Source organism: Diplotaxodon limnothrissa, linkage group LG10 (assembly GCF_057381915.1).
Source record: "Diplotaxodon limnothrissa isolate DT_005_m linkage group LG10, D_limnothrissa_male_GT1.1, whole genome shotgun sequence".
Classification (NCBI taxonomy): domain Eukaryota; kingdom Metazoa; phylum Chordata; class Actinopteri; order Cichliformes; family Cichlidae; genus Diplotaxodon; species Diplotaxodon limnothrissa.
In genome coordinates, this window is record NC_140605.1 from 34,702,500 (window position 1) to 34,725,449 (window position 22,950).

Consider the following 22,950-nt stretch of genomic DNA (forward strand, 5'->3'; position numbering starts at 1 on the left):
TAACTTGCCCAACACTGCTGAGCATGCGCCTTGAGGCGACTGTTGGCTGGATTAGTTTCCCCGGTCTGAATGTTCGCTTAAATGGCCCTCGAGATAAAACCAGCGTTCGGTCTTCATAAACCCATCATGGTTTTTTCTTCACAGTAAAGCCTGATGCTGACCAAGTGTTTTTTGTAGTTCCTGTCATCTCTACAGAAAAAAATAAATAAATTCACATTTTAACCCAAGAATGTCATAAATTGTTCCAAACACACTTCCGAGAATGTAACTGCAGCCTGTTTTGTTGTCTTGCTCCACTTTATTTCGTCGAAATCAGAAATGTGACTACCGGGTGTCTATTCAGAGATATAAATGTGATTGTTTGCCAACAAATAGTTCACAGCTTCATCGTCGGAGATTAAAAAAGCGAAGCAGAGCCTGGGTGTCTGTTAGTTCTTTTTACCTTTAATAAAAAGAAAACTAAAATAAAAATCTCAACATAAAAAATACATGGCGAAACAATAGACTCTTAAATGATTATGAGAATAATCATGGTCGCAATGATGATACAGTAGAATAATAAGAAGTCACCATAATAATAATAATAATAATAATAATAATAATCAGAAGCATAATAATCATAGATCTATCTGTTCTGGTGTCCGTCCCACCAGCAGAAATCACTTCCTGTTTTATAGACATTATGGTAAGCATCGCACAGGGCCGGGGCGTGGCACTTGTCAAAATATTTTCACACTTAGCAAAGTTACCCCACATATGCACGACAAAATAAGGACAGAATCACAGCTCGTACGATTCACAGCACTGCTTGGAAACAAAATTTCAAACAAAGGAATTCAAATCATGCTCCGAGTCGGCTTCTTCATCTACGTCTTGTTTTAGGGTCGCAGCTGTAACGTTTGACTGAGCTAAGGAAGGAGGGAGGGTGGGAAGGAGGGAAATTTGGCAGTTTTAAAATTGAACAAAACAAAGTTCAAGTTGTGAAACCCCGACAAACAATTTTAGGGAAAAATAAATGTTAACATTCTTCTTCGTCTTCTGAAATAAAACGTCTGCAGTTCTGCGGGGTTTTCGTCCAATGAAAGTGCAGTGCTCGTGTTCATCTGAAATGTTGATCTGTACGGGGATTTGGGGCCAAAAATCATTAACAAAATAACATTAATAATAACGATAATAAAGCCTAGAATAAAAGCAACAGATTTGGAAAGCTGGCGTCTAAAACCTGAAGTCCTTCACATCGTGTCCGAGTTTGGATGGAGGAAAGAAAAGAGATCACTTAAATGGTTTGATGGTCTTGAGAGGGTAAGGCGAGGTGGAGGTGAGGTGGTGAGGTGGATTTAGAACGGAAACACTGGTGCTGATTGGTTCATTTTGGCTGTCATGTTTCTCATGGCACCCTAAAGTTACTTCCTGTAAGTAAATGTGCTTTAAAAACTGTTTAAAAGCTTCCAAAATGAGCTAAGTTTCAAAAGAACGTGAAGAAGAGCAGCATGGCTGCACTTTTGACCACAAGATGAAGCAGAGAGTCAATGTGCAGCTACTTTTAAGCTGCTCCCTGTCCGACCCACCAGCAGAAATCACTTCCTGTTTTGTAGACATTATGGCAAGCATCACACAGACCGGGTACTCGCCAAAACACCTAAATCCAAACTCTGGACCAGATTTGAAATCGAGGTCCAGCAAAGACTCACAGCACTATCGTGGTACTACACAGCACAGCCTTTAGTTTCAGTTCATTTGTCTTCAACACGACTGCCTAGTGGTCTTTTCATGCATGTTTGTTTTGATGCTTTGGTTCATTTTGGACTATTTTAAACAACTTCAGCTTCTCAAGTTTAAACATTTCCTTTGGCATCAACCTTTAAAAAATAGTTTTATGGTTTCATTTTTAGATCATTATGTTTTGTTTCTAAGAGAAAAAAAAAAGGTCACATACCGAGAATAAAGGTGTGAAAAACATTTCAAAGTGAATCAATACTGCTCATTACCAGCTCTGCATTTTTATCCTTGGTCTCTACGAGAATCTAGCAAAGCAGCTTTGCGTGATTCAAAGCTCTAAATAATCCTTATCTTGTACTGAGCTCTCACTTCCACTTTAAGACAACTTTCTTCTGATTGGCTGCCTCTGGTCAGAACATGAGATGGTTTCTGTGTCCTGAGATGATCATAATAGGGACATCTGCTCTGTGTGACATCATACAGACTGTGAGTAGGAAAAACAAAAAAACTGAGCATTTGGCTGCAGGATTACGGGTCATTGACCAATTGGCTATCAGAAACTTCAACCATGTTTAATACGAACATTCACAGGAAATAAGTCAAATTTGAACAGGTCAACATTAAAGTGAGTAAGTCTGTTCACTGTCATCAGCATCTTTCAATGTGTCAAACAAAACAATAGTGGGATTTAAGTAATCTGTGTTTGATGGTCTAGAAATAACTGTGAAACTGCCAAATCCCGGACAAACCCCCAAATATTGTATCATCACAGTACAAACTAAACAACAGTAAAGGCCACAGAAATATTTGTTACCAGATTGGAAATAATTCCAGAAAAGAAAATGGTGACAACATTAATTTAAAATGTATCTTTGCAATCTACACAATAAAATAAAGAGAAGCTCTCAAGGATTAGAAATTATAAGAATATGTGGTTGTTTTATTTTATTAAAAAGTTAATATTAATTTTAAAGTTATATTTACTAAGCAAAATATTTAATGGTTTATCCCCTGAAACTAAAATGTAAGACCTGAACTTAATTAGAGAAAAATAACACCACGCAGTGTTTCTAAACTGACACATCCCAGGTTTGCCCAAACGTTTTAAACCAACAATTTTTCTTTTTAAAAAAGCTGAGTTCTTGTCAGTCACCAAGGTTCAAAGATCATCGTGTTGGCAACAGTGAAACATTAAAGGCACAGCACAGCTTCCTGTGATGACTTAACTCTGAGGTGAAGCTTCATACTAACTTCATCTGAATGCTTGTTCAAAGTGAGTTTGGACCAGTGAGTGAAGACAACAAACCAAACAACGAGCACCAGAGTTTCCCTTCAATGAGCTGACAATGGCGAGTTAAACCGGCCGCACCGAGTCTCAGACCGTTTCTATTTTAACAAGCAACAAGAGAAACAGACTTTAGCATCAGTTTTGTTGACTTTAACTGTAAATCTGGAAGTGAAATAAACAGAAACAGATCAAAGAAAGGTAAAAAACCTATCCAGTGACTCGACCTCCAAATCCAGTCCAAAGTTCAAGGAAAAAAAAAAAAAAAAGATTCCAGTGTGACTAAACTCGAGTGTTCTTTAGTTCCATCAGAGAAAATTTATATCCTGGGTTGTTTTAGTTAAGAATCGTGACTCTCAGTGATCAGGCCTCCTGTACCATCTCAAATTTATATGCTTTGTTTTTAGCTTCAATTTGTTCGCTGTCACATTGTTGCAATTACACGTCTTCATTCTCTTAACCAACAACAGTATTCAGACAAGTACCAGCTTACTGTTGAGCTTTAACAGGATTAAACCAAAATAAAGAGTTAAATTAGCTCCACTTACGGAGAGGGTGGATAAAGTTTTGGTTGTCGTCTTTTCATGTAATTTCTTAAAAAGCAGGATTGCAAAATGATCTCTGGGATCTGAATGAAGTGTCCGCACTGGAATGTTTTTTTTTAATAATTAAAAAAAGCCGACAGAACATGGCGAACGTTTCTGAACATGGACGACAGTTGGAGCAGGAGGAGAGCGGATGCTGGTGAAATCGAACTTCAGTCGCTTGTAAGACTTCTCTGAGTGTGTGTGTTTGTGTGCACATGTATTTCCTCTCGCTGCAGCCACCGCGAGAAAAACTATCTACAGGATTTACTCGAAGGAAAGCGGCGATCACCACCGAACAATTTTTTTTCCAAATATATATTCTGCTTGTACAGGACGGTGATCGTCGGGAAACATTCAAAAACAAAGCGGACGAACGCTGCTGATTCTTTAGCTTCCTGCTTTCTATCTCAAAGCCCCGCCCACGACAAGCAGCAGAGGTTCCCATCCACAGTGCCAACATCTGTCCTGCAGCTGCTTAACATTTAGAATTTCTAGCAAAAAAGAGAAACAAGAGACAACAGATGGAGAAGACGGCGGAAAAATGGCGGAGGTGGCATGACGAATGGCTGAAGCAAGAGAGGAAGAACACCACCAAGCCCCTCCGAGGCCTCCGTCCAAATATACCCTCATCCATCCCTGGGGAATGTGAACAGTGTGTGAGTGTGTGTGTGTGTTGTGGTTTTGAAGCGAGCATATGAAGGGGTTGGCGAGCTCCTAGCAGTCCTCGTCCTTGTCGTCCACAACACCTTTGAGCCGGAGGCGGGCGAAGTCCTCGAAGACGAAGTCGTCGTCCTGCGAGATGCTGCTTGAAGGATGAAAAGGACGAGTTTTATTGTGAAAGGTTCCATACAGCCCTGTTTGAATCCAGCACCAACAGCACGTCACATGTGTGAACTGAGCATCTGTGAAGTTTTCCACCTCACGCCGGGTTTGTGAATCTGCCGCTGCTGCAAACGGCTGCAGATGTTTCTGCTGTCATTTCCTGAAACAGACGGTAGCTCCTAACCCTTCAGCATTAATGATGCGCTCACAGATTCAAGATCCACTCGTCACGTCTCGCAGCTCTCACAGGAGAAACCGTTCACGTCCATGGATTCATTTTACAGACGTTTTTTGTTTCCTTAGGATTTTTAAACTTTCGGGTATTGAACACCGACAGCTGCTCCTTGTAAGGGTCAGTCAGTTCCACGTTATGGCGTGCTGTAGTTCACACATGCTCAGTTTAATCAGTGACGTTATGTTAGTGCTGGTTGCCATGGTTTCTGTTTGTATGTAAAATAAAACTCAGCAGAAGTCTGGAAACTCACTTTGTTTCAAACTCTATCAAATTGGTGTCGATGGGCGGGTCAGTTTCTGGCACAGCTGAAACACACACACAAGCATGTCACGCTGCCGTTTCCATGGAAACTGATGCTCAGTGCCATGGTGAATCCGCATACGAGGATTCACCATACGAGGCTGCAGAGACTCACCTGACTGCGGGCGGGACGCCGGCGGCTCCGGAGGTTTAGGATGCATTAAGATGAAGGGCAGCTCCACCGACACGTCCCTGGAAAATAGGAAGCACGGCGTCATTGCAGCAAACCCCGCCTCCTTCCTTTTTCCAACAGGTTAAAAATGTCCTGATAAATCTGCCCGTTAAAGCCCCACAGCTGATAATTAACTCACTTCAGAGCAAACTGACTACTGAGTGACAACAACCACCTAGAAACCCATGTTAACATTAAACACCAGGCTGTGGTTCCCCCACATGAACACTGAGGCTTTCAGTCCCATTTACCTCTCCAATAAGCCTCGCAGCAGCCTGCAGGGAGGGGGGAGGGCACACAGAAGAGGAGGGGGGAGAGGGGGACGGGGCGGAGCCACACAAAACGCCAAAAAACACAGAGAAGGGAGGTGAAATGAAAAGCAGGAGGCGACAGGTTCACAAAAACCTACAGTGGAAGCAAACACAGTGAGGAGCAACGACAGCAACGAGCCAACAGGGTGGAGCAGGAAGCAGGAAGTGGAGGCCGAGCTGCACCTGCAGCTCTTTCTGAATAAAACACCCGAAAAATGAGAAAATCGTCTTTAAACCAACCGTGAAAAAAAATGAAGAGCTGCTCAATTTAGCACCACCTCCAGCCGCCCTCAGTAAATATCACAAGTCATGTGACTTTAAAGTCCAATGGCGAGACAGACGGTAGATAAAGGACTACGGTCCTAGACAGATGCTGAGGACTCAAACTCTCACAGGCTTTTATTGTGAAAGGATGACTTTGTAAAGCCTCCCTCAGCTGACTGGAGTCTGAGCTCAAGCTCTGGCCGTGTTTAAGCTTCAAACTGATTCACGTGGTTTTTGTACGTCTTTAAGTCAAATATGATCCCGAGACTCGCTTCACACGTGTGGCGTTTCCATGTAAACGTGGACAAACGCCAGACCGTTGCGTAGGAAACGTTCAGGTGCAGCTCGGCCTCAGGCGTTTCACTGAGTGACGTCTGGAAGATAAAAACACCTCCAAACTTCACTGATGACAGCTACAGGAAACAGTGAGCTGGAGAGGACAGGAAGTGATGTCAGCAGAGTGTGTGTGTGTGTTGCTGTACCCTCCACGGGACACCACCAGCTTGACTTTGACTCTGTAGGACACCAGGATCCCCAGGACCTCCTTGTTGGTGACGTCCTTCACACTGAAACACACACGGAGCACTGTGGTCACATGACCATGCAAACACACCTGTGTGTTACACCTGTGTGTGTTTGTGTTTTACATGGTGGATGAGGCCAGGTTGGTGTCTTCATGTTTGAGCTTCCCGTCCAGAGCGAGTCCTCTCTTCTCTCTGTTCTTGTCCAGTGTCGGGGTCAGAGTGTACACCTTGCAGAAGGTGGAGCTGGACGACACCTGGTCGCTGTGGAGACCAGACGCTGCTGTCAGGCAAACCGTTCAGGTAAACCCCGCCCCTCCACCAATCTCATTAAACAGGTGTGAACATCAATGACCTTTTGTCACTGGTTTTAAACCAGCTCAGATCGGTTAGCCTGGTTAACTCTATCACATTTTCATTCATTAACATTGGTTTAAACCAGTTACACCAGCATGCAGGGACAGGGACACTTACTCTGCCTCCAGCTGAGCCACGGGACATTTATACTGGGCAGTGCTGAACAGGCAGATGTCTGCGTACTGACGCACTGCGGAAGACAAACAGAGGAGGTGTGACTGTGATAACAGGACGGCGTGCAGAGAAGCGCAGAAAAAGAGTTGAGAGATGCGTACCGGAGATCTTCACCCTCTTGACGGTCTTGGTGGAGTTGTTGGTGACGTGGACGTTGACGCTGATGGGCTCGCCGTGATAATACAGCTACACACAGAACACCATTATTAGCATAAAAACAAAGGACTGGTTTGTGGGTATCGGGGCTGTTTGCGCACCTCTTTGTCCAGAGATGCCTCCAGGTGCAGGGACCTGTCGGACATCAGGAAGCTGCGGGTGGTCTCCACCATCGGCTGAGGACCAGGCTTCTCCGGAGCGTACTGAACCTTCCTGATCACCAGACGCACCGAGTTCCTGCACACAGCACAGGCTTCAGCACGGTGATTCCTCTAGCGTTCACTGGAGGCTGGCTCACAGTATGACACACAGAAGAGCCTCTCTTGTCCTAAAGTAAACACTGAGTCTGACATTTTACTGCCTCTGGTAGATTACTGTACTGTGAGTCTACAAAATAAAAGCCCCGCACAGAGCCTGCTGGGGTACAGGCTGGCTTTGGACTGCAATGAAACACAGCAAAAGCTTTAAAGTGGACCTTTTATTTCCTGTTCCACTGGTGGGTGTTCATGTTTACACGACCAAAGTTAATCCCCACTCAGTTATTTCTACTCTGGGTTTGAACTCCACGCAGCTCCTGAGTGAAGCTTCCCGCAGGTCTGAACTCACCTCTTGTGAATCTTCTCTTCCATTGACTTGGCACAGAAAGCTCTGATCTCAAAGTCAACACCACAGGCCTGTAGGAAGAGGAGAGAGGACAGCTCAGCGCCACCGTGTTTATAAAAACGCCTCAACTGTGCTGACGCGCTGCGAGCGCAGCCCTGCTTTTTCCCGTTTTATAAACACACCGAGAGACGCTGGAACAGCTTCAGCTAAAAATCAACGGCGTGTTTATCGGCCTGTCTGAGGCGGTCGTTACGGTAAATCGTAGCCTGTCAGCGACGCTCCTCACAGATAACCGACTCCATCTGACTCCCCGTTTAAAACCAAACATGTCAACGCTGGAAGAAGCTCCTGAACGTCAGGCTGTTAATCAGGAATAAAATAGGTTTCAGGAGCCAAAATGTGTGAGAAAGAAAAGGTCTGCACGTCTTCAGGCCTGAAGGACACGCTGCACATCAGAATGCTGCATTTGCAGAAAGAAAAAAGGCAGTGATGGGAACTGTTCCCTCACTGACAGGAAACAAGTTGTTTAGTTGACCGAGCGCTCAGATCCACTGCTCCGCTGTTTCAGGGCCTGATCGGGGAAACATCAGCCGACGCAGAAAATCAACAACTAAAAGCCAGGAAGTCTGCAGACGCACGCAAACTCGGCGACGCTTCAGAGTCGAACACGCAGCTGCAGGACAGAGGAGGGTTTGAATATTCATCTTTGTACAAGCTGAAGTAACCTGAGCGGAGGAGAGCTCAGCCTCACACCTGTCTCACATTCAGGTTCTTAATCTCACGACAGTAAAAGGCTGCATCATCATCTCGTGCTGCAGGTGGCTCCACCTGTCAGCTGCAAAGGTTATGCTGCTGTTATAATAATAAGACACATTATCATCATTATCATTATTATTATTATGGATGTGTGCAACTGGTGGACCAATCACCGCTGTTGTCACTAGTTGTTTAATCTAACTGTTAAAAGTTTCATTGATCCCTGGTGCTGGTAAATTATTGTGTCCTAAATGTTATGCAGTCATCTGCCACCAGATGGCGCTTCATGAATCCTTTCATGTTAGCTTTTGTGAACTCTATTAGAATGAGAGGACAAATCCCAGCAGCAGAAATGAGCTTTCTCCAGAAGGTGGACGGGCTGTGAGTGGAGCTGCTACTCTTGCACATCAACAGCAGCCAGCTAAGGCTGTCGCCTGGGTCACGTGTTCCCACTGGGCATGTCCTACTGGGAGGAGGCTCGGCGTAGACCTGGGCACGCTGGCCTGGAACACCTCGACGTTTCCTCGGATAAGCTGGAGGAAGTGGAGGGAGGAAGGTCTGGGCTTTCCCACTTCAAAAGAAGTAGAAGAAGCAGAAGAAGAAAAAAAATGTCGGGACGATTTATGATTTTGATAAATGCCGAACAGCGTGGACCACTCAATGCACTGTTCTCCCTCAGCTGTGACTTAAAATCTGAGTGTTTTAGTTTCAGACTAGTTGGTTAGTCTGATTGTTTTTTCCTCGTTTCGCAAATAAGAATTGAGTTGCCAGGTTTTATAATTCAGTTTAAATTCCATCAAGTCTTTAAAGGAACCTGATCTAATAAACCAGACTGTGGGGTTTAAATCTGACTGCTGTTAAACGTCTTTAAAATCTATTTAAACCTCCTCTGAACGTGACGTTGGACATCCACCCGTCTGCTGACCTGCTGTGGAGGAACCAGATGGGTGCAGCAGTTACTGGTTGTGCCGATGTAGCGTACTGGGACGTGCGTGGCTCGCCGTCCGACCCAGAGAGCCCGCTCTGCTCCGACCCTGTGGGCGTGAGCATTGTCCTGCTGAAACAGCTGCAGGGTGGGGCGCTGAATGCAACGTGAACAGGGCGGAGACCCTCCGTCAGACTTCCACAGAGAACAATCAGATCAGAGATGGTGCTCCAGCTCTGAGATCATTTACTGGACCTGAAAACTTCTCGTCCTTCAGTTTCAGACTGAACTCATCGTTAAAGCATCGAGTTAACGATCAGAAGCAGGAGGCGGTGCTTTCAGCTGCTCCCTGAACTCGCAGCGGTCGCCACAGCGGATGAATGGCACAGATTTTCCACCGGATGCCCTTCCTGACGTAACCCTCACATTTACTATGTGACCCCCTGAGGCCGGCCTGTAAATCCCCTCGGGCAGGTGGGTTTGGGTGGACCCAGACAGAGATTTATATTTCAAACTGAGGCGTGACGTTTGGGAACAGCTAATTTACGACATCCGTGCTCTGCCGTTTCACAGCTGGGGGGGTTCGGTTACCTTGCCGGTGTCCTCGGGTCCGGGCTGTAGAGTGACTGAACAGGGGAGATTCTGAGGAATCTGGAAAACAAGAAGAAGAACGAGAACGTCAGAATCACAGTTTGTTCATTCGTTGTTTCCACACCACAAACTCAGAGCCCGTTTTTATGAAGCTTCCCACAGAGCGCCGACCTTTAAACTCCCAGCAGCCCTGGCTCAGCTCGACTCTCGTAAAGAATCCGAGGCTCCCATAAAGCTCAGATATTTTCTCAGACGTGCTTTATCGAGTAAAATAATCTGTGCACATTAAGAGTAAACGCCACAGTTTGAGAGCTGCAGGACGTCCTCCCTCATAAATGCCCTGCTGAGGAGGTGTGATGACCCCTTTCAACCAAAAAGTTCCAGGAAGGTAAAAAAGTGAAATTAAATTTCCACCGTATGTGAAGGAGGAGGAAGCCAGAACAAATGAGTGTAATGAGCGACTTCCTGAGTTCCTCAAAGGGTTCTTGATCTTACAGGGAACTGCGCTCCGATGGAAACGCCCTTCAGTGTGTCACTTCTAGTCTAACAGGAAGTCAAAGTCTTCCTCATTTGCATCTCCTTGTTTATTTCAGGAAGCTGGCGATCAGCAAACATCACGAGACACGTCTGACGCTCGTCCTGATATTGACGCCGGGCTGAAGCAGCCCGAGGAAAGAGCCGACAGACGAGGTCAGCGGGCTATAAATGATCTGCTTTTTCAGGCCACAGCAGACGGCGTTCAGACACTAATGGATGCTGGGTAAACACAGGCTAATGAACTGATGGCAAAGATCAATATGCTCATCTTTAAATGTTTACATCGAGGCCCTGAGCTCCCACCTGGTTAAACAGCTCCGTTCTTCTTCTTACATATTTTATACATCTTGCACACGTGCGGTGCAGAAAGGTTCGATAGTGCGCCGTGCAGCTGCAGTTCCTCTAATCACCAGCAGGGGCTCCAGCAGTGAGTCAGTGCCCACAGACTCACATGGAGCGCATTTCACTTCAAACACCATATAAAGACGTGGCGTCTTCACCACGAGCTCCACACACGGAGCCCTGAGGAGGAGCAGTGACTCACGGTGAAGTAGAAGGGGTGTGCGTGCTGGCCGAGCTTCTTCAGCAGCCTCTCCTGCAGCCGGCTGTTGGGTTTCCGCTCCTCGGGCACCGGAGGGAAGGCCTGACGCCGAGAGAGAGACGACAGTGAGAACGTCCGACCTTTAAAAGTACTCAACTGTCTGCTCAGGCGCAGGCTGATGAAGCTCACCTGGAAGGTGGAGATGTACAGATCCTTCCGGAAGGATAGACCGAGCACGTCCAGGTCCTCGCGTCCATATCGAAACGCACAGGTCAGCGTGACGAAGACTGTGGGGAGGAAGAAGAGGCTGTTTGCAGTTTAAATGAGTCATTCATTAAAATCAGGTTTAATTCAACAATAAAACATTAAAACTGTTAAAAATCATCGACACAGCAAAACAGCGTCGTTACAGAAGAGGTGAAGTGGACCTTTGCTGCTCTGCATGAGCCACACTTCAAAATAACCTTACAGCTCATGCCGAACATGACAGAGATGAAGCTCCTCCCCCTTTGAGGCATCATGCTTTTGATTGGCTGCCCTTTGCAACTGAACAACAGGACTTCTGACATCTCACTGTGACATCACGCAGGTCCACGAGTGTAAGAGACTGTGATAAACTGGTTGTTTAGAGCTCACAGCGATTATCTGCACAGCACAAACTGCCAGCAGTGGAAAAGCAGACGCAGGATAAGAGCTGAGCTGCGTTCTGGGTTTTGTTGGGTGATGTTTGTGTAGCAACATTAAAAACAACGTTCAGGCAAACAGTAATTTACCTGTTTTTCCAACTATTGACACACAGTCAGAGGTCCAGAAACTGCTTATTATGTAAACAAAGGTCATTCTGCCTGTTTTGTATTCAACGTTTCTGAAACAGTTGTTTAACAGTAAACAGACAAAAATGAGACGTTTGTGTCCTTAATAAATGAACGTGCTGAGAAATAAACAGGAAGTCGTTAATCAAAGGCTTCAGCTCTGCACAGAAAGGTCAGCAGGAAGTTGATGAAACAACACGAGCGCAAGGCTTTTACTCTCGTTTATTTACACACGGCAACAAGTCAAAGTCGCTGCACAGTTGGCTTCAGCACACTCTGCCACATGATTGGCTGATGAGACATTTGCTTTATAGACTTAACGTTTAGATCTTGCAGTGAAGTCTCAGTGTGTTCCTGTACATGTGTGCAGGTGTTCTCGCCTACCTTTCCTGTCCTTCAGGTACTCTGGGTCGACCAGGATCACGCCATCTGTTGGCAGGAAGGAAGACAAACAGTCACGAAGGTCACCGGTTTACCTGATCAGGATCTCTGACTCCTGTAAATACAGGACTGCACCACAGCAGCCGTGCTCCCTAAAAACTCCAAAACAAACACAAACGAGTCCAGACTCACCGACTGGGTCCACGTGGTCCAGGTGGTCCACAAAGTCTCGCTTTCCCAAGTAAACCGTCAACTGCACAGACCAATCACAGGATTAGTTTATTTAATCCAGATGTGTGATCACAACAGCTCAGTGAAAACTGGATAAATCCTACTGGAATAACTTTGACCTCTTCCTGGTCCCCACACAAAGATCACCAGCTCTGTGCACACGTTTGCAGACGATGTGCTGTTAATAACTTATTTATAAACTGCTGCTCTCTGTATTGTTTCCAAGTACAACAATGGAAGGTTTTTGGTTTGGAGTACAAAGGCGGTCACTGGCTACAGCATCCAACCTTCCAGAGAGCTGCTGCAGGACGTTGTAAAAACACCTCACACAGGTGGAGACCAGTGTCAGGTTAACTTCCAGGTTATTTCTCGACCAACCTGGAAGTTAGCGACCCCTAAGCCAGAAGTCCGGGAGAAGGGACGCTCTCTAATCGAAGTCCTAAAAGAACAGAATCTGCTAACAGCATGCAGCGTGTGAGCTCATGTTAAACTTCCCCATCGACAGGAAGTTTAAAAAAGAAAAATGTAACTATATCAAAGGAGTAAAGCAGGATCTGCCCGAGTGTTTAACCACACTGAACCACAACCTTCTGACAGGGAGTGAATTTAGAGGCAACAGTAAAGGAACGACTGCATAACACTGAATATTAATCTTTATCTCGACTCTCTTCTTAACAAATGTTTAAACTAAAACTGGATGAACTGGTCACACTGGTGACGTCCCAGTTTACTACCTGACTTCACTGTGGAGCTGCTCTGCCTGCTTCATCTTTGTCACATAATGAGTGCTTTGCGTCGCTCCCTTTGGCAGCTCGTTTTTCTGCCCTTACGTCTGTATATCTGCTTTTAATCGCCCTGATTCTATGATTGTGGTTTTTACTCTGGTGTTTGAGTGAAATGCTGCGATCTGAAGGGTCAGTATGAACAAAGCTTCATGTTTTAGGTGGCAGAGGGAGAAGAGTGCTTTCTACTGCTTCCTCACAGTGTCAGATGTTGCAGAACAAACTCGTGGACTCACCTTACAGTTGGGGCTCGACTTCTTGAAAACTCTGAGAGGTTTGGGAAGAGGAGACAGAGAGGAGGAAAGAAAGAGAAGGTTAGCTCGTTTTTTCTGGCTGAACCCTGTCGCTAAACGAAGAGCGCTGCGGTCGATTCAAACAGGTTTTCAGACCCGCTGCAGCTCATCGAGAGCGTGTGGGTGAGACAATTCTGTGAAAAATAACCCGAGGAAGTGTGGCAGCTTCCTGCTGTGTCGAAATAAACAGTGGCCTTGTTTGAAACCGATGGTTGGGGGTGGGGGGGGAAGTGGTTTTGATGAAAAACAGTGTACATGACCTAGGGTTATTATGGGATGTCACCGCACTGCTTTAAGAGGGAAACAGGTGGATGTTAACCAACACGATCACTTAAACTACTCGAGTCCAAGTCTGCGCGATGCCACTGAAACTTTTACAAACCTTTGAACCACCAGAAACACGCCGCAGGATCTCAACAATCATTACAAGAACAGCTGAACACACCGACACCAGGACTGAGTCTAGACCTGAGCCGCAGCTGAAAGAGTGAGGCTTTAGCGTGGCTGCAGTTTCACTGCCAAAACACAAGGTGGCAGCGGACTGCCCATTTCCTAACTGATATTAAAAAGTGGTGGAAGAGAGAAGAGAAGCATCGAAGAAAAACTAATCTCCCAAAACCGGTCCCAGGCGCAGCTTGGACCCACGATCTTGATGTCAATAAACCAAAGTAAACTTCGGCCCCTCTTCGATCAGCGCCGCCCCGGATCACTTGCAGTCCAGCACTACTGGGTGTGTCTGGTTGTCGTCACAGCTTTGCCGGGTTTCAAAGATGGCGGTTTTGATTTTGGTGAACCTGATGCTCACTGAGTGATGCTACTTGCCAGGCATGCAGTCTGATGACATCACATTTTACCACCTGCTCAGATCGCTAAAAAAGTAGCTGGTACTATGACCTAATGGAAAACCCTGAAAGGTGTGGCGAACCGCGGCTTTTCTGACAATAACCTGCAGAGAGAGCACAGATGGACTAAACCTTCAGTTTGTGACCGCGGTCTTCGTTCTGCTCTGCAAACACAAACCGCAGCAGGACCAAAGTTTAACCTCGGACAATGACGGAAGTGCCAAAAGCATCCTGCTCACAGTGATGAAGCTCCACCCACTCTGGTGTCCTCCCACAGTGCAAACCAGAAATGCCACATCCCGTGTGTTACGCTGCTTTTCACGCTGCTGAATTTTATCAGTCAGCTGGAAAAGGACGCCGCTGCAGTTCCTTTAATGTCCACTTGAGGCTTCAGAACTCAGTCAGACCCCGCAAGGTCTTAAAATCTCTAACTTTTCATTTTCTTCATCATAACAACTGCAGCTAAATGTTTTTAGAACTCATCAATTTGAACTGCATCCAGTTTGGAAATTAGGGGCGTGGCCTCTGTGGCTGACAGCAGATGGCCGTTTGGAGTCTTTTCAGTCAAGTGATGTGATGAAAAACCACCACAGGTGCCAACACACCTTGAAAAGCTGAACTCATTTTAAGGCCTGAAAACCAAACATGCCCACAGTTCAGCAGCTGTGTGAGGAAGCACCGAGGCTCTCAGCATCTGTATGAAGCCGTCACTTCCTCCAGGCCCTCGCCGCCTCAGACATCATCCTCTGCCAGGACGAGGCGCTGCTGTCCTGCTTCACAGCAGCTCCTGCTTCCTGTCACAGCCGCTGATGCTTTCCACACTCGGGTTAAATTTAGATCACTTCAAAGCATGAATTAAAACTGATTTACAGGTTTCTGCGGCTCCGATTTTTGGCGCTCGAGGCTTATTTACGACTGTGGTGTTTTTTAATCTGCAGCTTTGAATCCAGAAAGAACAAAAACACGTCGTAATGAGCTGCAGATATGAACCGCACGCACAGCTCAGCTCCACGCCTCTTCAGGCCACGCCGTTCCAGATCTGCTTCCCAATTAGGGCCGATAACAGCAATCGTTTTCTTTATCGATTACCCTCAAACACCACAGCAGAGGATGGTCACAGCTTCTCGAAGCCAGAGGCGACTGATGTCAGACTAATAATCCAGAAACTGTTTTATTTAACAGAGTTGAAGAAAGCATTTAAAATGTTACCATATATGAATAAATTAGAGTCACTGTGGTCATTTTGCACATTCATGCACAGAAAGTTACCCCAGGTCAGAGACATCAGCTGTTTCTGCTTTTATTTTCACTTACTGACATTTTACAAGAGCGAGATTCACTAATTGAGACTGTTTACTAATCGTAGCCTAAACCTGGTGCATTTCTTTCTCCTGGTATTTACACAAACCTGCTGAAAACAAAGCTCGACTGCTCAGAACAAAACGCTCCAAGTGACTTTTTAGGCCAGAATCAACTAATTATTCTACACTTCAAACAGGAAACAGGTGGAACCAAGGCAGGCGCCGCGGTTCACACGTCCACCTGTGTCGGCACCTCTGCACATCCAGCCCAAAGAAATCTCATTTAATTTTCAGGAACGATGACTCGACGAGACGCAAACGCTGCAAAGGAGGAAGGGGGCAGACATGGCAGGGTGTGAGGACTATAATGGGCCTGCGTCCGCTCACGTGTTTCCTGCTCCCGTTGGTGAATGTTGGTGGCCACAGTCCCCAATAATGAGGTCAGTGTGTAGAAGTGGTCCCAGGAAAGCACAACAAAAAAAGACTCAAGTGTGTGTTTGTTGCTGCTGCACACACGACTGTTTAAAGACACGGATGGTGTTTGGACTGCTGACGAGTCTAAATTGTCACTTCTGCCCATATTCGTCTGCTGCTTCTTACTAATAAAGTTATTTGGTTCAGTGAGGCTTCAGATATGAAATAAATGAATACATTTTGTTTCCTTTCAGGAGCATTTTTGTGACTTCACCGTCAGAAAACAAACTAAAAGCAGGAGGAACAAGCTGGAGCTAAGTGGGTCACCCTCCATCCCAATTATCTGAGAGCACGTTTTCCAAACTTTGTGCCAATACCAGTTATCAGCACCTTGCAGAGAGGCCCACAGGGCTGCCAGATCACACCACAATGATGGCAGCAGCCTGCCAGCGCCTCTCAAACCATTACAAATCACAGCAGCACGGCTGGAGCTCATCGACTTATTTTAGCTGCTGCTAATTTCAGCTCGCTGCCTTTACCTTTAATTCCACCTTAAACTCTGAGTTTGTGTGTCAGCTGAACCACACAGTGGACCTCTGGGACCACGGCTCCTTTTAGCGTCATGGCCGCTCATTGCTCGCCCATCAGCTGGTTACTGCGGGCTGCTGTAAGAATTGGATAACTTGTAAGACCCTGCATCATTCTTTCTTCTAATTGGTCAGCTTCTGGAAGCCTGCTGAGGAGCAGACGGTGGGCTTGTGGTTGGAGTGTGTTATGGACCAGTATTTTAACTCTGAGCTCTGCAGGCAGAGAAACTAGGAGGAGAAACTCGCTCGAGTCCTCGCAGGATGAAGTCGTAAACGTCCCTGTGAGCTGCTAACCTTAACGAACAGCAGGCCTGCTTTGTTCTCGACTCCAACGTTAAATCTGAGGTGATGAAGGGCCCTGCTGCGCAGATATAAACACGCCTCGTCCTGAAATGCTTCCTGGACTGACGAAGTTACAGCGACAGTGTTTGTGTCCAGGCTGAGCAGAAACACTCGTCCATCATGGAGTCCAGCTGTAGTGCTTCAGCTGAGCGTCGCTGCAGCTCCTGCGATTCATTCAGCGATCGCTGCATTTTTATTCTGTGGTCTTTATAATTTAGGCACCTTCATATTATTTTTATTATTTTTGCAGTCAGTGGGTAGAAATGGTTACATTCTGGAGGACATGTTGGTTTCATGTTAAACTGCTGGTTCTTATTGTGGCTGAACGAGGTAAAGGGACCTCTGTGGCTCGTTTCCACGTTTTTATTCTGGGACTGCACCAGAGCAGTTTTACATGAGTCACAGTTCAGAAATAATCCTTCCTCTTTACTCTGAGCCTGCTGCAGTCCCTTTAGTTCACCCTCCAACAAGCTTTCATCTGACTGGTTAACTTCTGGAAGTCAGCTGAGGGGCAAACAACCCCCTTCATCCTGGCTCCAAGCATAAACAGATGCTTTGGACAGTGGGTGGGGCTTCTGTGCTTCTCTGTGACTTCATACAGATCCCAGAGTAGAAAAAAAAACAAGCGGTGTTTAGCGTGCTGCAGACACCGAGCTCATGTTTAATATGAACAGGAAATTTAAAAACAGCTCACTTTTGGTGTGATTAATAAACCAGGAGGATGACGCACTAATGAGTAGGTTAAAATGAATACACGCAGATGTTTCAGCAAAGCTTCAAACCCATCAGTGAGACTTAGTGTGGCCCCAAAACTCAAATATTCTCATTTGTATTTGTGTCAGAAACAGAGAGAAGCAGCAGCGGATGATACGACCACGTGAGGCTGAAGCTGGCGTCGAGGGAAAGAGATCCCGTAAACAGGAGAGCGTCGCAGCGAGCGCTTCCACCTGCAGGGGGGAGGTCTGCAGGGACGGCGCTCGCTCAGACAAACAGCTGACGTGAAGCTTCATGTCTGAACATGAACTGTTGCCATGTGACAACGGGATCGTGTTACCCAGCTTCTGGTGTTAAAAACATTTCAGATGATTTGAAGAGTCTGAGTGCAGATTTTCTCTTCTTAATTGTTTGTAACCAGAGAACACTCGGAGCTTCAGCTGCTGAAACGGGAGAGCGATGGGCTTAGAACGCCTCCATGCACCAATCTGAGAGCTGGGAGTCTGCAGCCATAAACCCTACATCTTCATCTGATGATCTGCAGCATGGTGCAGCATCATGCTGGAGAAGGCTCAGCATCACCAGCGAGCTCCTGGGAGGGGAAAGGACTGCAAACCAAAATTGAGCAGCTTTAAAAAGCTCCAAACGACACAAATTCAAATTCATGCTCCATGAATGACTGTTTTTTAAATCACGAGCGTGACCACAGCCGCTGCAGTACCTGTACAAGCAGGTGGAGGACAGGAAGCAGGTCGGACCGCAACACGAGGAAACCAGGTTTCCTCTCGGTCACAGTTCAGTGAGCGGCGGCGTCTCGTGCTGTTTATTAGCCAAACACTCAGAGCGGCAGGAGCGTGATGCTCGCTGCGTTTCACACTCTGACAAAACTTCCTCATGTTTGCCGGACGCCACCGTCGCTGCACTTCCTCTGCAGCGCCTGCCGCCCACAGACACTCGCGTTTCAGGGCCGCCTGCCTTCACATGCATGCCAGCCTCAGTTACACCTTCCTCTGGATTTACACCCAACACACACAGTTTAGTGGCAGCAGAAATAATCCCAGGAACAAAGCGCACGAGCAGGCTCTTATTGTGGCAGTTCAGCCCGCCCTTCCTGTCAGGCCGATGCCTTCAGCTGAGTCTGTAACGATGAAGCTGCAGATAAGCAGGACTCAGACTGGTCTGACCACCGGAGCAACGAAACAGGGTGAAAGTTAAATTTTAAACTCTGCAGCTGAGCGAGGAACCAGGAAGTTATTCTGCAAGACTCAAACTAGACGTTCATCTCCAGGCTGTTTTCTTCCTCTTTCAAACTGCTGATTCAGATTAAATGACTAAACTGTGGGCGGTTTTGCAACTGTTTTCATTAGTAATCAGCCAATTAGTCGAACAACTGCTCCTAGAAAAACTAAAATTAGTGCAGAATGAGGGGAGAAAAGTGATGAAAGGGAGGGATTTCTGCGGCTGGTATTAAACTACAGACCTGTAACTGAGCTTCAGACACAAACGCCAACACAACAAACCGTCTGTGTCATTTTCTGAGAGTCAGATTTGACGTTTTTGTCAAAAAATATTCAACAATAAAGTGAATATCTGAGCTTTGTGTTGAGGATTATTTTCCTTTAAATGTCCTGATCCAGCATCAGTTGCTCCTGTTACACCAGCAGGAAAAAGTACTGCAGTATCTGCTGTTTCCATCCCCTCAGCGCTCAATCAGCTCTGCAGCTAACAGTTATTTTTATCACCAAATTCACGTTTATGTGACATAAGAATCATTTTATTGTTTATAAAATGAATTAAAAATGTATAATTTGGACACTTTATGGAGCCACTAAGGCCTGAAACAGTCACAGCTTATTTTTCTTCATTGCTTCTAAAAAAAACACAAAACCTCTATTCTGATTAATCTGAAATCGATCAGCGTCGCTCCAATGTTGGAGCTTCAGGCCGCAGGAAGTCCCTCAAAATGAATAAATAAATATTGCAATTATGTCTCCCATTAAATATTTACGCCTGGAGAACGAAGCGGAGCTTTAAAAAGCCACATGGGATGTAAGCATTAAAGCTATTCTTCATTTCCTGATATTTCTGATCAGCTTTTATCATTGGCAGGTCAAAAATGGACTTTTTGCGGCTTTTTGGTCCTTTTTAACATTTACCCTGAAAAAACCCGACGTTAGAAACATTCGTGTATTTAGCGGCGCTCTGAACGAACCAACTTTGAGGTCACATGTTAAAGCTTCATACAGGCCATCGAGTCGGACTCTTCCTCTGCCTTTGAGCACAGTCTGACGCCCTGAGTAAGAAACCTGCGGTCGTGTATATATTAGTTGGTTTTGAATTCGATTTCTGGGCGTGTGAACATCTCCAGCCGATGTACGACATTTCACACCTGGTCGGTGTTTCGTACGTTTGTACAAATTAAAAGCAGGATGAAGAACAGGAAGTGCATCACTGTTTGTTTCCAGCTAAAAATAACACAACCAGTTTTGTTTTTTTTCAAAAAGAAATGATTTGCTTGCATTTGCATGCAGAGCAAATACACACTGCTACTTTCATCTGTGTCTGCAGCATGAAGAGGGTCAGGCCTGGGTCAGCCATTTTTGATAGTAATAAAAACAACAACCAGACATGAATAATAATAATTAGACGTTTGAGCTGTGACAATAATTCCAGACATCTAAACTTCACGTTGAGCACAAAAACAGCTGCAGCTTTGAGAGCACGCCAACCTGTTTACACGAAAAATGTGGCAACAAGGGACAAAGTCAGCACCAGACTCCTCTTACAAAACCAGCGACTCTTACATGAAAACAGGGTCGAGTTTATGCAACGCACCATTTCCGATATGACTAAATACATTAGGAACACCAAAGTCATGCAGCAGCAAGAACTAAGCAGCTGAGCGAGCTGTAAACAAGCAGCTCACGTGTTTTGTGACATAAAATTGCTGTTTTTGTGAATGAGTCTGGTAAAGCGTGACGGCTTCACGTCCTTGACACAGGTGTTGAAGATGATCTCAATACAACAGCCAATTAAAACGGATTCTTTTAGCTGTGCAACACCTGACACGGTAAACAACTGGAAGCAAAGCGTGAAATAACAGTTTTCCTGAGCCGTGGCCTCTGAAGGAGAGGCCTTTTTGTCTTTAATGTAACACACAGACAAAATATCAGGATGTGATTGGTTCTAGCTGGGCTCGTCGCTACACCTCGCAGCCACACTTACTAATCTAGTCGTACAAGACTCGAGGAGAGAAGCTTCACAGCTGTCAGTACAAAAGGTGAAAGGTCAAAGAGAAAAACTTTCCACTGCTGGCTGGTGTTTTGCAAACAGGCGAAGTGCCACAGAGCCACTCGACATGCAGCTTCGATGTATAATCTGTTAACAGCAGCTCGAGCGTGAATGTCAGTGAGAGCCATTTCTTCAACAGCTATGACGTTGGTCTTTCCTCCTGCCCGTTTCCTCTCCTCCCAGTTTTCCACCTGCTTCCTAACAGGAAGTAACTGGCAGGAAAGAAAGTTAAGTTGCAAGTGGAATGGGCTGGGCTGACTCGCCCCCCCCCCCCAGTTAGAGGAAAATCCATCAAAAACAGCGGCGATGATCAGCATTTTATAGCAAAAAGCTGCTACACATGAGGAAACGGATCGTGTGCATGAAAGCTGTACATCCAACAAACCTTGACCTCACAGAGGAGAAACAGGCAGGATGTGGATGTAAACAGCCTGAAGCAGTCAGCACTTTAATGTCATTTTCAGCAGCTTACATGTGCTGGAGTAAAGGAAAGAGCTGAACCTGACTTTAAAGGCCCTGTATTCCTGCCACATTACAACAGGACGGGGTCTGATGAGCTGCACAAAAACATAACAGTTATTCCTCATCATTAGTCTTATTTGTGTGTGTTGGATTAATGCAGTTAAGCCCTCTGGGTCTCTTCTGTTAATCGGAATCTGCAGAAGAAGAAATAAAGGCGAAAACACGGGAAGGAACGCTGATCCACAGCAGTGCTAACCCAATTAACTGGGGGTGTAAACACACAAGGGAAGGGGGGCATCCTGAGCTTTATAGAAACCACAATCACTTTGTGTCGTTGTGCTGTGCCTACACACCGAGTAGATCGACCCGAAACAGGAACCAGAACTCACAAATGTCCGAAAACGAAACCTCCACCCTCTTTAAAACACATTTACAGCTAACTGGCATGAACCTGCGGTACCAGAAACCCGAAATAAGCCCGTGATGGAGGTAAGCGAACCTAAATAGCCCACCAATACGCTCCTCCGTACCAAATTCCATTCAAAAACACTTCATTTTAACATTTCGCCCCTGGTTAACGAGAATAAACAACACTAATATTTCACGTTTCATAAAAGCTGACTGTAAACATTGGAACTGAATCGAACAAGAACAAGCTCCATAATTTAAACAAATCTCGAGTTAAAATGCTGTTTTGCAGGTTACATGTCGATACCGCCCACTAAGGTTTCAGCGGTCTTTTACTGGACAAACACCGTGGGAATTCCTCTCTAAAACACCCAAATGTGGTGTAGAATTACACGAATATGGTGCCGATTTTTTTTCTTTGTGCTAGATTAAGCGGTGGGCATTAACAGTTGATCATTTTTGGTGTGCTTTTCAGTCAAACGGAAACGTTAGCGGGATGTTGAAAATTGACAGATTTCTGAGCGGACGCTGGAACGCCGTCCCTTCCACCACAGCCGCGGATAGCTAACCCCACCCTGCTGTGCTAACTTCGCCTCCTGCAAACGAGGTCATCGCTCTGAGAGCTCCGGACCAGAACCAGAGGGCTCGCTCGCTGGTCTCGGCCCGGGTCTAGCTAATTAAGCGGGTAAATCTCTGATGCTCGAGCTGAGAGGAGAAACTCCTCCGCCTGGGCCACTAGCACGACTGCTAGCGAAGTGCGTGAGAACCGACGCTAACCCGCAGCTAGCCGTTTATAGCCTAGCCGTCCTACCTGGTGCCCGCCTTGTCCCCCATCTCCTCTGCAGGCGGACGGCAGGAAGATCCCAACAAAATGAGGCCGGACTCGTAGGTGTCTTGACTTTAAAACGGAGGCTTTTCTTCAGGCTGTTCCCCTCACATCGGCGCACAGAGAACTAGTTAGTATGGTAATTTGATTTAGCGCCGCCTCGGCTCTCCACTGGCTTCCGCAAAGGCAGCAGCTCCCCCTCCCCTCTGCGTGTTTGTGTGCGCTCTGCTGTCTCTGTGAGGACCCGCTGCGAAATGAAACAGCAGCGGGCTAATCCAGCTGCTTTACAGGCTGACCGAGGGTTTACTGCTACTTCAAGGTCCATTCATAGTTTGGCATAAATGATTCCTAAACTGCGGTGCAGCGCAGACATGCTGCTACCACCGGCCAGTCAATGGTAAACAGAGC

The 22,950-nt window shown here is 46.1% G+C and overlaps 1 protein-coding gene across 4 annotated transcripts; it reads right to left on the minus strand.

Annotated features, from left to right (window-relative positions):
- Positions 1–429: 429 nt before the first annotated feature.
- Positions 430–22,736, minus strand: LOC146624808 (arrestin red cell). 4 transcript variants are annotated; one of them, XM_085364745.1, is made up of 17 exons: positions 22,528–22,736; positions 13,299–13,329; positions 12,242–12,302; positions 12,053–12,097; positions 11,046–11,143; positions 10,860–10,958; positions 9,779–9,838; positions 7,510–7,577; positions 7,005–7,140; positions 6,849–6,933; positions 6,691–6,763; positions 6,343–6,480; positions 6,178–6,261; positions 5,372–5,395; positions 5,064–5,140; positions 4,899–4,953; positions 430–4,393 (listed from the first exon to the last, which is right to left on the minus strand). In XM_085364745.1, exons 1-17 carry the CDS (start codon positions 22,548–22,550, stop codon positions 4,306–4,308), a joined length of 1,245 nt encoding a protein of 414 aa, XP_085220871.1. In that variant the 5' UTR covers positions 22,551–22,736; the 3' UTR covers positions 430–4,305. The 4 variants fall into 4 exon arrangements, with proteins under 4 accessions (XP_085220871.1, XP_085220870.1, XP_085220873.1 ...); XM_085364744.1 differs by having other exon boundaries at positions 430–4,396; XM_085364747.1 differs by lacking the exon at positions 5,372–5,395.
- Between the last annotated feature and the right edge of the window lie 214 nt (positions 22,737–22,950).

Bases quoted from the DNA above. Each gene is read 5' to 3' on its own strand.
- LOC146624808 (XM_085364744.1), bottom strand. From the start codon at position 22,550: ATGGGGGACAAGGCGGGCACCAG. The intron at 6,934-7,004 runs GTGCGCAAACAG...TTCTGTGTGTAG, and splicing joins AGGCATCTCTGGACAAAGAG to CTGTATTATCACGGCGAGCC. The intron at 6,481-6,690 runs GTAAGTGTCCCT...TGGTCTCCACAG, and splicing joins GTGGCTCAGCTGGAGGCAGA to CGACCAGGTGTCGTCCAGCT.